Source organism: Hemicordylus capensis, chromosome 3, assembly GCF_027244095.1.
Source record: "Hemicordylus capensis ecotype Gifberg chromosome 3, rHemCap1.1.pri, whole genome shotgun sequence".
Classification (NCBI taxonomy): Eukaryota; Metazoa; Chordata; class Lepidosauria; order Squamata; family Cordylidae; genus Hemicordylus; species Hemicordylus capensis.
In genome coordinates this window covers 139,929,564-139,943,469 of record NC_069659.1, presented here as the reverse complement: position 1 = coordinate 139,943,469, position 13,906 = coordinate 139,929,564, and the positions used below count along the sequence as shown (strand labels likewise).

Sequence of the window (13,906 nt, the reverse complement as noted above, 5' to 3'; positions counted from 1 at the left end):
TAAATATGAAGACAGATAGAAACAATCTTTGGATGAAGTCATTTTCCCGCACAGTAAACAAAAATGTGAAAGCCTAGCTAAAAGCAGTATAAGGCAGAAGTGTTGCAATGCCCCAAAGGATCTGGAGTGGAGCCCAGACTATCAAGGCACCACTGGTGCTGCAACATTTTTTAAAAAAAGTTTTAAGGTTTGGACGGGGGGGGGGTTACCGTTGTTACCCTCGCCGCTTGCTGCCACCACTGCTGCCTTTGCAATGGAACTAAACACTGCCCTGCTGTCTGGCATACAAAAAACTAGCCGGGAAGTGGTGTGTGAGCACCTGCCACACATGGTTTTTACATGCTGGCAACATGCTCTTTAGCTCCTCTGCAGCTGTACTTGCAGCAGCACAGTGAAGTGAGGTTTGGGACAACCCCAAAACATTGGGGGCCCATGGCCCTTAGGCCCCCCTAACACCCCATTCGGTATAAGGTACTATGGAACTTTGCATGCACTAACTGTGATTTAGTCTAGGGAAAGAAAGGCTTCATTCTGTTGTTTATTCCACTTCACTTTGTACAGCTTCACATTTTCCTTGATTAAGAGTAGATAAGTAGCAGAAGCAGCAGTCTCTCTCTCTCTAGAGGCAAAGGACTTTGCTTAATCAAAATAGGGAGATAAGGGCAAACACATGGTCAGAAATGGAAAGGGAGGTCATAGGTTTGCAATTACACAGGGTCAGAGTAAGTTTAAATATAACTTACACCACTGGATTACATCCGACAAAGTTATATTTATATTTTAGCTTAAAATATCCTGACTCTCCCTGGTGCTGGAGCAGAATCTGGAACTTGGCAAAGTGTTCAGAACACCTTTCTAGCATGCCAAGAAATGCAGTGGTCAATGTCATATGATGCTCCCTCCCTCTTTATGCATTCATTGAAATCTCGAACACTCAGATTTCATTGATGAATCTGAAAAAGTCGCTATCAGAGCCTAAAATAATTAATGATAAATATTTATTTATTATATTTTTCTATCACCCAATATAAAAGATCTGGACGGTTTGCAAACAAAACAAACTAACTAACTGGACTGTTGTACAGACTTTTAGAAAAGTTAGCCACTTCTTAATGTAGCCCCTTCTTAATTTATAGTTCACGTTGATATAGCATCCATGTCCACTTGCTGCTAGTTCTGAATGAACTATCTGTAGTTTATAACTAAAGTGCTGTGGGACTTCATAAGGTAAATATGCAGGTCACATAAAAGACTAGGGGCTGCAATTATGCATGAAAACAAAGCCACATAATATCCCTTAACAAAATAAATAAGCATCAGTTATTTATATATGCAAGATTATATAGATGTTCAGGATTTACTAAAATAAAATGTTCTTTAAAATAAAGGTTTTCCTTTTGACATGTATGGACAAAGGAATAATTTACTGGCATACTCAGCTTGCATTTGTTTTCCATTTTGGCCATATACTACTACTTATATACGGCTTTTCAACAAAAGTCCCCAAAACAGTTTACACAGAGAAATAAAAATAAATAATTTATCGCATACTCACCTTGCATTTTTTCCATTTTGACCATATACAAATTGAAAAGGGAGTAGATTCGTTCTGTTTCTCTGTCTCCATCTATGTCTAATTGTATATTAGCTGGTAGCCCCCTACATAAATATTTAAAAAATATTAAGAAACTGTACAACTGTTTCTTCATTATTTGTTTGTTTATTTTATCAAATGTGTACAGCGCCACAAACTTTCATCTCTGGGCGGTTAACAATAGCATAAAACCAGTTAAAAACATATACAAAAAACTTAAACAATTTAACAATTTAAAAACCAGAGATTAAAACCCAATTTTTTTTTAGGAAGCTGAGAAAGCTTGGGCAAAAAGATGGGTTTTAAGGTGTTTTTTGAACATTGCCAGAGATGGGGAGGATCGTATCTCAGCATGGAGCGCATTCCACAATCTCGGTGCAGCGACCAAGAAGGATCATCTCTATGTAGCTACCAAACGAGTTGGTGGTAACTGGAGACGGACCTCCTCAGATGACTTCAATGGGCGGTGGGGCTCATAACGAAGAAGACACTCTCTCAGGTACCCAGGGCCTAAGCCGTTTAGGGCTTTGTAAGTTATAACTAGCACTTTTTATTTTGTCCGGAAACCTATTGGCAGCCAGTGTAGCTCCATCAGTAAAGGAGTAACATGGTCTCTCCGAGATTACCCAGAGACCAACCTGGCTGCTGCATTCTGAACCAACTGAAGTTTCCGGACTATGTACAAAGGCAGCCTCATGTAGAGCACAATACAGAAGTCAAGTCTGGATGTTCCCAACAAATGTACCACTGTTTTGAGGTCATTGATCTCAAGAAACGGGCGCAGCTGGCATTTCAGCCGGAGCTGATTGAAAGCACCCCTGGGCCACCACCTCCACCTGAGAAACCAGGGAGAGGTGTGAATCCAGAAGTACTCCCAGACTGTGAACCTGTTCCTTTTGGGGAAGTGTGACCCCATCTAGAACAGGTTGATCAAAATCGTCTCTAGAGTTCTGACCCCGCATAATAAGTACCTCCGTCTTATCTAGATTCAGCTTCAGTTTATTCTCCCTCATCCAGCCCATTACCGCTTCCAGGCAGGCATTTAGGGAGGATATGCCAGCTCCTGAAGAAGTTGACCTGGAGAAGTAGATCTGGGTGTCATCAGCATACTGGTAACACCCAACTCCAAATCCCCTGATGATCTCTCCCAGTGGTTTCATGTAGATGTTAAAAAGCATTGGAGAAAGTATGGAGCTTTGAGGAACACCATACTTAAGCTCAGATTTTGAAGAGCAACAATCTCCAATCGACACCATCCAGAATCTATCCGAGAGGTAGGAGCGGAACCACTGTAAAACAGTGCCTCCCACCCGCAACACCCTCAGACATTCCAGAAGGATACAGATACTATGGTTGATAGTATCAAAAGCCACCAAGAGATCCAAAGGACCAACAGAGTCACACTTCCTCTGTCAATTCCCAATTGGAGATCATCCATCAGGCCGAACAAGGCAGTCTCCACCCCATAGCCTGCCTGAAATGGGTCTAGATAATCTCAAAATAATCTCAAGATAATTTTTCCTGTGAGGGCTTCTAATCAACAAAAAAGGAACAACACTCTAAAATTAAGTAATATGAGTTACGGAGGTATGATCCATTTAAAACATAATGAGATTTGTTAAAAGCAATAAATAGGTTACTCTATAGCCAGAAACCAGAAGAGTGCTACTTCTAAACACTTGGGACATAATATTAAATATGTATACCCTACCATTTAATCTAAACGATTTTTAAGGTGGCTTCCAACAGATTATACAATACAATGTTGGGGCCAAACTATGTGTTTAAAGTAAAGATATAGTTTTGCCCCATCATACTGATTAGAGAAGATTTAATGTTTTCTTAGAGTGTTCCCTCAACGAGGGGTGGGGTGGGGGAAGACCCAAGAACCCCAAACCTTTACAGTGAATTAAAATGCAAGCAAGCCATTTGAGGCAGTTGGATAGGAGAAAAGGGCCTCATCTGGTAAAATAACTATTGCCCTGCATTTGTCCTTGAGGGCATATCCCCTTCTCCCTCAAGGGAAAGAAAGAATTCGGAGTGCTCCAAAAGTGAACCACCCACAGTGCAGGGCAGCAGTGTGGTGGTAGTTCTCTGTTGCCAATATAGCATTAAAAGAATGGATCAATGTGCAATCAATCAGAAACCAGCCAATTGTCTATTATTTATTATTATTAATTATTATTATTATTAGGTGGGTGCTTTTTTGTGTGGGGTTCCCCCCCTTAGATTCAGGTTCTGCACCATTAACTGGGTTTAGTTCCTTAATCTATCAATCAAGTCTCAGGGGTGTAGCTAGGGGAGAGGGGGCCCGTGTTCACCCCTCTCTCTGGTGGCCCCTCAGAATGAGGGAGAGAATGAAGAAAATAGGGAGGGGTGGAACTGGGGGGCCCTCCGGAGCTGGGGGATCGGGTTCTTTAAACCCTTTTGCTCAATTATAGCTACATCCCTGTCAAGACTGCATAAGTGTGCATATGAATAAAGCAAGCCTTCTAAAGAAATAAGCCATATTTGGATTGGATGATGCATGATGTGCAGTAGCAGACTCCAAAGATGGCATGCCTTCCCATTTGTAAGAGAAGGAGGAAATGCCTCTTCAGTAATGACAGCTACTGAGTGCAGTTTACGTATTAAAAATAATATTAAAATAAAATCTGTTGCACGATTAATGAGAAACCTATTTATAATCAATAAGGAGATCTCTAAGATTAATCTAAGTCATTAGCTGACTAACATTAGAGTCCTAGTTGTATTTTATGAAGAATAAAATTTGCAGGACTGTCTTGTACTACAAAGCCAGCAGTAGTTAAACAGGTATGCAGAAAACTAGACTGAGAAAACAGTTAAGGCACGTCAACACAGACTTGGCCTTCACGTCACTTAGCACCAGTTCCCAGCCTTTAATCGTTTGCAAGCTACACATTTCATCATCAACATGCTTAAGGCCAAATTTAGAACAGGAAGCTCCTAAAGAGTCCTTACCCAGTGCAGGGAGTACAGCCAGGAGTATTATCTGCTGTTGCTTTGCAGCACAGCCAGTGCCCATTAAGATATGCAGAGGGGTGGTAGACAGAGAGACGTTTCTTGTTACACTGGCTAACTTTGGTGAGGATATCAATCCAGTCCTTGGCCTCAACACAGTTATTTGCCTGGATGTACAAGACTCTTTCAGGCTGAATCACTTGGAACATCTGAAAGGAAAAGAGAAGAGGAACAGACAATGATTGGACATTTAATTCTATTTAAAATCTAAGGTTTACAGAGAGAAGCCTGAGAAGCACACACTTGGATCCTTGGCAGCTCACAGGACGAAGACCCAATTTCGGAAAAGGAAGTTCCCGTTCAAGCTCTGAATCCCCCACCACAAACTTTATAAGATTTGTAAAAGCATGCTCCATGGAAATAATTTGAGAGCCAGTGTGGCAGAGTCTGAACTTGGACCAGGAAAACCTTGCTCAGTCATGAAGGTTACGGGGTGACGTTAGGCCAGTGATTTAGGCCAGTCTTCAGATGTGATTTAAAAACACACAAACACAAAACACCATGATGTCCCTGTGTACAATGACCCAAGGGCACATTGGCAAGCTCTGCCCTAGTGCTAACCCACTCAGAAGCCTTCCTCATGTGCTGAACATGCTTAAAGCATTTGTCTTCAACAACCTTCCGATCAAGGGCAGAACCTCTTCATGCATACACAGCATCTGCTTCTTTAAGTGTGTTCAACGTGTGGTTGATGCTTCTGAGGACATCAGTGCCTGGGTGAGGCTTGCAGGTCCCAAGGGCGTAGCCACCATTGCGTGACAGGGGTCAAAGAACCCGGGCCACCGCCCCTCAAGGGCCACACCTCACAGTCGCAACACACTCCCCACATCTGACGTCCGAATTGGGGGGGGACTGGTTTAGCTCCTGTGCTGGCCATTAGAAAGTTAGATGGCCAGCCCTGCATTCACAGCGCAGCCTTTAAGGCAGGGAGAGCCGTTAACTCCCGTGTCTGACATCAGATGTAGGGGGCAGGGTGAGCTGGGCTGCTGTGGCGGCCGGACACGGGCCGCCGCTGGCCCGGCTCCGCTACTGGCTGGTCCTCTTGGGACCTTGACCCCTCCTTTTTAAACAATGCCTGAAGAGAGCTTTTCTCTCAGCCTAAACTACCTCACAGGGCTGCTGTGAGGAAAAAATGGCATAACCTCCATCTGTGCCCTTTAAAGGAATTATGGCATACAAGAGAGAGTGAAACTGAGCATGCTTCTGATATACCCAGGTTTGTATAAAGTTAGGTTGCTTTCTTGTAAAAGGTGATCTGGCAGTGATCTGGTAACATTCATTAAAAATGGGGTTCTGCATCTGCATGGAACACTTCGGACAAAATTTGTTAGCTCCTCCTGGTGCTGACCAACCACCACTGTGTGTGCCCTGCACTTGCTCATATCAGCGGTTTGACACCTTATATTAGGGGTGTGCACAAAACTGGCTGGTCCTGTTTGGTTCAAGTTCTAACTGGACCCAAACTAGGCCAAGCCAGCACCTCTCAACCCCCTCCCTGTTTGGTTTTGGGGGTTTGCAAATAATTTTTTAAAAGTCACTTATGTCTCCGGGGGTCACTAGTGTGGCCATGGAGGACCCTTCTGAAGGTGTCTCCCCTCCTGCAGGCCTCCGAAATTGCCCTCCCTCACTTGGTTTGTGTGCTCTTTGCCCATTCTGGGCCTCACCCCCATCGCGGTGGCCATTTTGGAGGGTGCTGCACCCATTAGGCATGTGTGGAAGCCTCCAAAATGGCTGCCACAATGGGGGTGAGGCCCAGAACAGAATGAAGAGTGCCCGAACCAAGTGAGGGGGGCAATTTCGAAAAGTCTTTTCCTTAGGTGTACGGCTTGAAAACAACATTCTGAAATAAAAAACTTTACCAGTCCATAGTCATACACTTTAAATTGCTTTGCTGAGGTACCGATGTCCATTACACAAAGAATAATCTTTTCCAGTCTGAGTCATACACACGAAGTTATAATTGATCCAAAGGATAGTCTGCTAACAATGTCCAGTCACAGTCTGAGTCAAAACCATTAAATTTAGTCACTAAAATATTCCTGAGGAGCAAGGAACCAATGAATGACCAAAAGCACTGGTGATCAGAAAGAAACTGAACAATAAGGCACCAAACTGCCGATATGAGCAAGCGCGGGGCACGCAATGTGGGGGCTGGTCGGCACTGCGAGGAGCTAACGAATTTTACCCAAAGTGTTCCGTGCAGGCACAGAACTCCACTTTTTATGGATGTTACCGAATCACAAACCAGATCTTAAAGTGCAAAAGGCCTCATGCTGTGAGAGCATGTACCTGATATTTTATAACTGCTAAATAAGACTAGTAGGTATAGTCTCCAGAAAAGTACTCTTTAAGACAAAATATAGCCTCATTCTCTTCTCTTTTAACTGCAAGCTATTTCTAACACACTTGGTAAGAATCAGCGACCCCGCTCATACCAAAACTCTGCTATTGTACCATGGTTACCAAGGTAGTTCACATAATCAGAAGATTCAGACATCACATGGAACCATGGTTTGTCTAACTGTGGTTAGTTTGTATTTCTGAACCTAAGCCAATCAACAAACTTGTATATTTTGGGCAGTCAACCCACAATCTGAACCCAAGGTTTGAAGTTTGTCCTAACCATAGTCCCACATGCTGTCTGAATCATAGGAACACAGGAAGCTGCCTTCTACAGAGTCAGACAATTGGTCTAGTGAGCTCAGTGTTGTTTCACAGACTGGCAGCAGCTTCTCCAAGGTATCAGGCAGGAGTCTCTCTCAGACCTATATGGAGATACCAGGGAGGGAACTTGGAACCTCAGACCCTCTTCCCAGAGTGGCACCATCCCCTAAGGCAGGGTTGAACAACTTTGGCCCTCCAGCTGATGTCAGCCTACAACTCCCACAATCCCTGGTCACTGTGGCAGGGGATTATGGGAATTGTAGGTCAAAAACAGCTGGGAGGGAAATTGAGCAGGCCTACCCTAAGGGGAATATCTGACAGTGCTCACACATGTAGTACCCTATTCAAATGCAAATCAGGGCAGACTGCGCTTAGCAAAGGGGACAATTCATGCTTGCTAGTTGCTATCATAAGACCAGCTTTCCCCCCCACAACTGTGGTTTAATTTTGGTTTGTTTCAATAGCTCTGCCCTCACAGGCATCTCTATAAAAAGTCAAGCCTAGATCACGGAAAGTGAGGAGAAGGGACTAGGGGTTCCTTTTCAAGTCAAACCAGGCTAGAGCCGAACTGGGTCAGGTCTGGATTTGTGCATGTCAAGTCGGGCCCAAGTTCAGCTCGAGTCCAAACTGGTTCAGGCCCATCTTAAGGGGTGGGGGGATCAAAATTTTTTATTTTATTTTATTTTCTAAAAAAATGTGCAAGAGCACCAATGTGCAAGTAAAGAAACACCGGGCTATCCCTTCAAATGGCCTCCACGTGCATGTGCATAGGCCATTTAAAGGATAGCCAAGTCCCAGTGTGAGCACTGAGTGGCCACCTGTTCGCGGGGAGGGATGGCGGGTTGGGTCGACATCGCCTCCCCCACACCACTGCACTCTCTGCAGTTACTGCTCCAATGAACAGTTCAAGGGTGCCTCTGTGCCTCTTCTTTTTGGAAAGAGCGGCCTAGAGCGGTCATGATCCGGCCATGCAAATGGCCGAGGTGTATGAGCGGTGGCCTCTGAAATCGTCTGTAGCAGCACAGAAAGGGCCAAAATGGCTATTTGTAGACTGGGGGGCAGTTGGTGGGGGAGTGGGGCCAGACACACACACACACACCCCGCCACGGCCAATGTCAGCCTACAGGAGATAGCTGAGGCAGGTCCAGTCGAAGCTTCAAGACAAGAGGGGCTGTCAGAGGCAGCCGAGACAGGGAGTGGAAAGCAGAACACTAAGGGAAACGGCGAAACACCTCTGCCTCCTCACGAGAGAAGATTGATGAAATGCCGGCAACAGGTGGAAGTGCTCAGGAGAAGTAAACAGCTGCTCAACAAGCCAGAAAAACCCTGAATCTGTGCCCGCTGGCCGAACGCTTCTCCTGAAACCTGCTTCAGCCGAGCCTCAGACTCAGAGGAACCCCAGCTTTGTGTTGGCCTCTAGAGACCCAGGCTTTTCCTGCTTTAACTCTGCTACCTGACCGAGCCCTGACAACTGTACCTAGCTGCTACACCTCCCCTGGGAACGCTCTGCACCCCTTTTGCTCTGGAACCGTGCAATCTGGTGAGCAGACTGAGTTTGTGGGGGAGGCTGTCTGAACTTGATACTGTAGTAAATTGTTCTCTGTGTTTTTCTTGCAGACCGAAGAGGACTCCGAGGACCTTCCAGCGACCTTGATGGAGACTGTGACTTCGATGCTGGAAAGACAGGCTCCTGACAGCCGAGGCAGTAAGTTAAAAAAAAAAAAATTAACTTGAAGAACTCCTGAACCAGCCCTGAGCCAGTTTGGTGGGGCGGGTATCTGGCTCGAACTGGGCCAGCTTGATATTGAGCTGGTCTGCACATCCCTAAAAGGGACAAGACCTGAAAAAATCAAGATATTCAAAACAAACAGGATTTGGTAATCTGTAGTGCCGGGTTTGTTAAATGAACCTTAATTAAGACAATATTGCGGGTTTTTCTAAGCTAAAGAGTTAGAAAAATTACACAATATTTTAAAAAGTCACAAAAAACCCAAAGTAAATGAGAAAATACAGTTACTCAAATGTTCTGCAGATTTAAAAGGGTGGAATGGGAGCAGCAAGTTTGCAGGAGGCTGCTTTGGAGCTCATCCAGAATGTGCACAGAAGAAAGGGAGCAATTTCTGCGGATGTCTCCTCCCTTAGAAAATGCTATTTGGCTTCCAAGAATATGTCCCTCAGGGTTGCATGGCAAAACAGCTTCATGCAAACTCACAGCTCTTGTTCCACCTTTCTAACACTGCAGAACATGTGAACCATTATTATTAAACCCTCTAGAAAAGCAGCCTAACAGCAGCAGCAGGATTATGCATTTCCTGTTAGGCTTCTATTCTACACGAAGTCCACATATCCCTCAAAACTATTATTTGATTGACTAGAGACCACTAGATATGATATTGGGAAATTCATATCCAGGTTTCCTACATTATTTTTAACAAGTGAAAGCAGCTAGATAATGCTGCAAATAGATTGGGACTGTGTTGGTGGTGATGCGTGTGTACATGCCCTTCCCTCCATGCCATTTTCCAAATGGAAATTTCCCCTTCCTGAAGCAATTATTTGCCGCATTGGGAAAACTATGCCTTATGTTTCCCCCCATAGGACAAACAAATGGCTTCAGGAGGGCAATTCTCATCTGGAAAATACTGTAAGGGGAAAGGGCTACCCCCCGCTTCAGCACGTTAGCCCCCATCTGATCTCCCCACCCTCAGTTTTTAATTTTTAGGTGGCAAGGGGGGGGCACACAGGAGATGTAGTCATGGAGCTCCTGATGTTACACCTGTTTTGGCCTTTTGATTTAAATCACACATGGCAACAACAGTACATTTAATTAAACCCAGAGTCTTCTTCAATGCCATTTAAAGTGGGGGTTGAACATCCAAATTTTAGAGTGATGGAGTGCATGGTGTGGAGAACTGAACTTTCCCAGAGCCCACTGGGTACTTTTCTTCAGCCTCGCCCTTCAGATGCTTTTCTCTCAGCTGGTCTTGCCTCTAGTATCAAAGCCCATGGGAAATGTGATGGCAGGAGAGACACTGTCAGAAGCTATTCTGTGAACAAGGGGAGCATTTAGCACATCCGCTCACTTGTCTCTTTTGCTCTAAAAACTGGGCTTTTAATCTCCTGCTTTATACAGGATTGGAACAGATCCAAGTTTAAACAAGGGCTTCTGAAAGGCATCATCTCATACTGTATGGGAGATGGCAATGGTAAATCCCTCTTGTATTCTACCAAGAAAACCACATGGCTCTATGGTCACCAGGAGTCGACGCTGACTCAACGGCACAACTTTTCCTTTCTGCTACTATCATATGTAATTTGAGTCTTAGTGTCTAGTTACACATTAACTTTTCTGCATATTTTTTTTGCAGATGCTTGAGTCAGTTCCATGCCTGCATACGTGACAAAATCAAAACCTGCAGATTTTGCTGGTGATAGGATTCTATTATGGATCTAATCTAACAACGATCACAGTAAAAAAATATGCACAAATATAAAAATGTCATCCATCTTTTATACATGCAGAGGAGAAATGCTTATTAGTTGTAAATACTCACACAAATTCATCAATGTGGTTATATAAAACAACCACACAGAGATGTTTCTCATTTATATTCTATAGCACATCTGCACTCTGTTGCAAGTGTGAAGGCTAAACAATGTAATTTACCCCTGGGGAAATAGGCAGTCTAATCATAAGACAATGCAATTTAAATAAACAATTAGCTAACTTTCACATTTTGTAGAGTTAATCATTACTAGGAGAGTTCAACTATAAGTATGCTACACTTAACTGAATTCTTATACAATCCCATAACAATAATCTTTATTTTAGGATATTCATGTTGCTAGAGAGAGACTGGAGTAGCTATGACTGCAAGAACTTTCATTCATTCATTCATTCATTTGATGTTTATACCGCCTGACTCCGAAGGCTTTAGGCAGTTCACAAAAGTAAATACAATAAAAGCAAAGTAAAACAACCATTAAAACAACAATTTAAAACATTCACAGATTACTAAAAGCCAGGCTAAAAAGATGTGTCTTAAGGGCTCTTTTAAATGCAGGTAAAGATGTTGAATCACGAATGGCTATAGGGAGTGCATTCCAGAGCCCAGGAACGACTACGGAGAAGGCCTTGACACAGTACCATGGGGAGAGGGGGTGGTGGGTGAGGTTGCTTACATTTTTCATTTTGAAGGACTCCTCCTCCAATTTTTCTACTGCCAGGATATTTTCAATTGGAATGCTGCACAGTGGGTGATCACCTGCAGTAGACAATTGCAGACCAGAAGAAGAAGATTGTTTAAAATTCTCCTTGACTCTGTCCTCTTATTCCTAAATGCTGATCTCATTACCTTCAAAACAGCAAATGGCCCAAGTAGATGCAACATTAAAAGCATTTGATAGCATCCAGGCTAGGTAGTAATGGCTAAGAACTACTAAAATCAATGAGACAGGTTTTTCATGAATAACTTGTCCCATCGATTTCAATACGACCTAATCATGACTAATACAATCTGGATACTGCATATTACTATCTAGTTTGGGGCTTATTTTAAAGTAAACTCAATGGCACCATGTGGGACCCAAATCTGGATTGTGACTACAGCCTGGCGGTATAGGGTACTGAACCCTTTCCTTCTGTTTCCATTACAAAAATTCCTCCCAAAGCTATTATGAGCCCCACAAGGTGCCATTGCAGCAAATGGCAACCCCCTTGGGGGCTCATAACAATTTATAGGGGGCTGAATTTTTAAAAGAAAATTATACAGGACTGAAATACTCCCTACCCTCACACTGTGACCTCTGTGATTCTTAACTGGGTCCCTGTGCAGTTCCTCTTTCTACTTTAAAACTAGACAAATAATGCATTTCATGTCCTCTCTAGTTTGGCCTGAGTAAAATAGCAAAAAATAAATAAAAACCCAATCTGCAGGTTTTAAGAGGCATGCACATTTGGCACTAACGTTTTTTACCTCCCAAATACCTTCAAAACAATAAAAAGGAACTAGAATTGTACATTCTGTGTTGAAAAGGTCCCTTAGCCTTTTATATTAAATACATGAAAATGATATAATGAAGCCACCATTTTATAACACCACTGCATTTTGTACATCTTATAGTAGTGGGTAGCCTTTGGAAAGTTAATCATCCCTTTGGCTTTTTTGCTGTATTTTTCTGTTTTCAAACATTTCTTGCATTTTAAAACACTATTTATTAAGAAAGGGTTGGCAAAAACATTGGTACCTTTGCTTTTCTGATAGGTAAATTCATGGTTTGAGAGTCGAAACCATCTCTTCTTGAAATTCTTCATACCGAATCGTTTTCTGCCTTGTGCCCGCTTGATCATGAACCTATTGCAAATGAGATCCCAGCAGCATTACACAGCTGTATCTAGCAATGAGAAATAGTGTGTCTTTAGAGACAAGTGAACACTGAGGAGTATGCACCTTGATAAAGTGCAGAGTACCATGGGTTCAGCCAATATATGCAAACGCAGGACCAAGCGAGCCGTATCTTTGAACATGCTATTTGGCCCTGCATGCTTGGTCCTCCCTTTGTGAACAACGATGCAGAGTTCCAATTCAGGTGCGGACTCAGTGCAGAGGAGAGAGAGATTTAACCCTACTGCAATTCTGATCTGGACTGGACCCCTCATGGCTCCTATGTAAAAACAAACGCCAAATACACAAAACACCACACACCATGTAGGCCTAAATAAAGTCTAGTTTGGCCTTTGGTTCAGCTTTAGGAAGGTTCCAGATGACAATCTGTGTTATCAGTTTAGGAATTTATGCAACTATGCCATGTCAGAATGCTTATAAAGGATTGCCTATATGAACACTTGTGCTTTTGCATAGAAGGCTAACTAGAAACTTCCCACATGCAAGAATACTGACATGGGGGTGCCTTCAAAACAGTGATGCACCACCTCAGAATGCACATGGGAGAACTTTGTGTATAAAGTAACACAAGCCTGCCTGAACAAGTGGACAGCTTCCATTCTGCATTTTTTCAACATGGGCTGAATATAATGAATAAACTGATTACAGCAATCTCTCTGGATTTTTTATTTGGAGGGAAAAAAATCTAGTCACCAAATAATAGGTGGCTGAACCCTAAATTGTAGGGACACTTCTTAATATACAGGTACAAACCAGAGTGTAGAGTATGCAGAATGTGGTTAAACGTTATACTGGATGGAGGGAGACAGTTTGTAAAAAACAAGAAACCCCACACTTCATTTTGCACAGGTAGTTTTTTATTTGGTGAGAGAAGTTGCACAGAGTATTCAAGCAATCCACGACTGAGTTACAAAATAGAGTGGAAGAAAACAAAATAAGTGATTAAATTAACTTCTTTGCTCAGTATCTTTGTTGTACTGTGTGTGCTACAAAGAGCACAGTTTTGACTACATTCTAATTCTTAGGTCCAATAGTATCACCTAACTCTTAGCTTCCAAAACCAGACAAAGCAGACAGTATTAAAGCATTTCCAGAAGATGCTATTGGTCAGGTTTTGGCAAATATTCATGGAGAGGAAATTTCAGAACTGGAGACAATCTTGAGAAGTCCTGCCTGAAGTCATACATATTTGGTGCATACA

General features: G+C 43.0%; 1 protein-coding gene across 4 annotated transcripts in view; it reads right to left on the bottom strand.

The window, feature by feature from the left end:
- The window catches only part of RASA3 (RAS p21 protein activator 3), a 302,321-nt gene that overhangs the window by 6,871 nt on the left and 281,544 nt on the right, over positions 1–13,906 (bottom strand). For all 4 annotated transcript variants that reach the window (XM_053309444.1, XM_053309443.1, XM_053309445.1 and 1 more), the window contains 4 exons: positions 12,548–12,654; positions 11,483–11,565; positions 4,577–4,785; positions 1,556–1,659 (listed from right to left, as the gene is read on the bottom strand). In XM_053309444.1, coding sequence (XP_053165419.1) covers positions 1,556–1,659; positions 4,577–4,785; positions 11,483–11,565; positions 12,548–12,654 — 503 coding nt within the window. The remainder of the gene's footprint in view (positions 1–1,555; positions 1,660–4,576; positions 4,786–11,482; positions 11,566–12,547; positions 12,655–13,906) is intronic.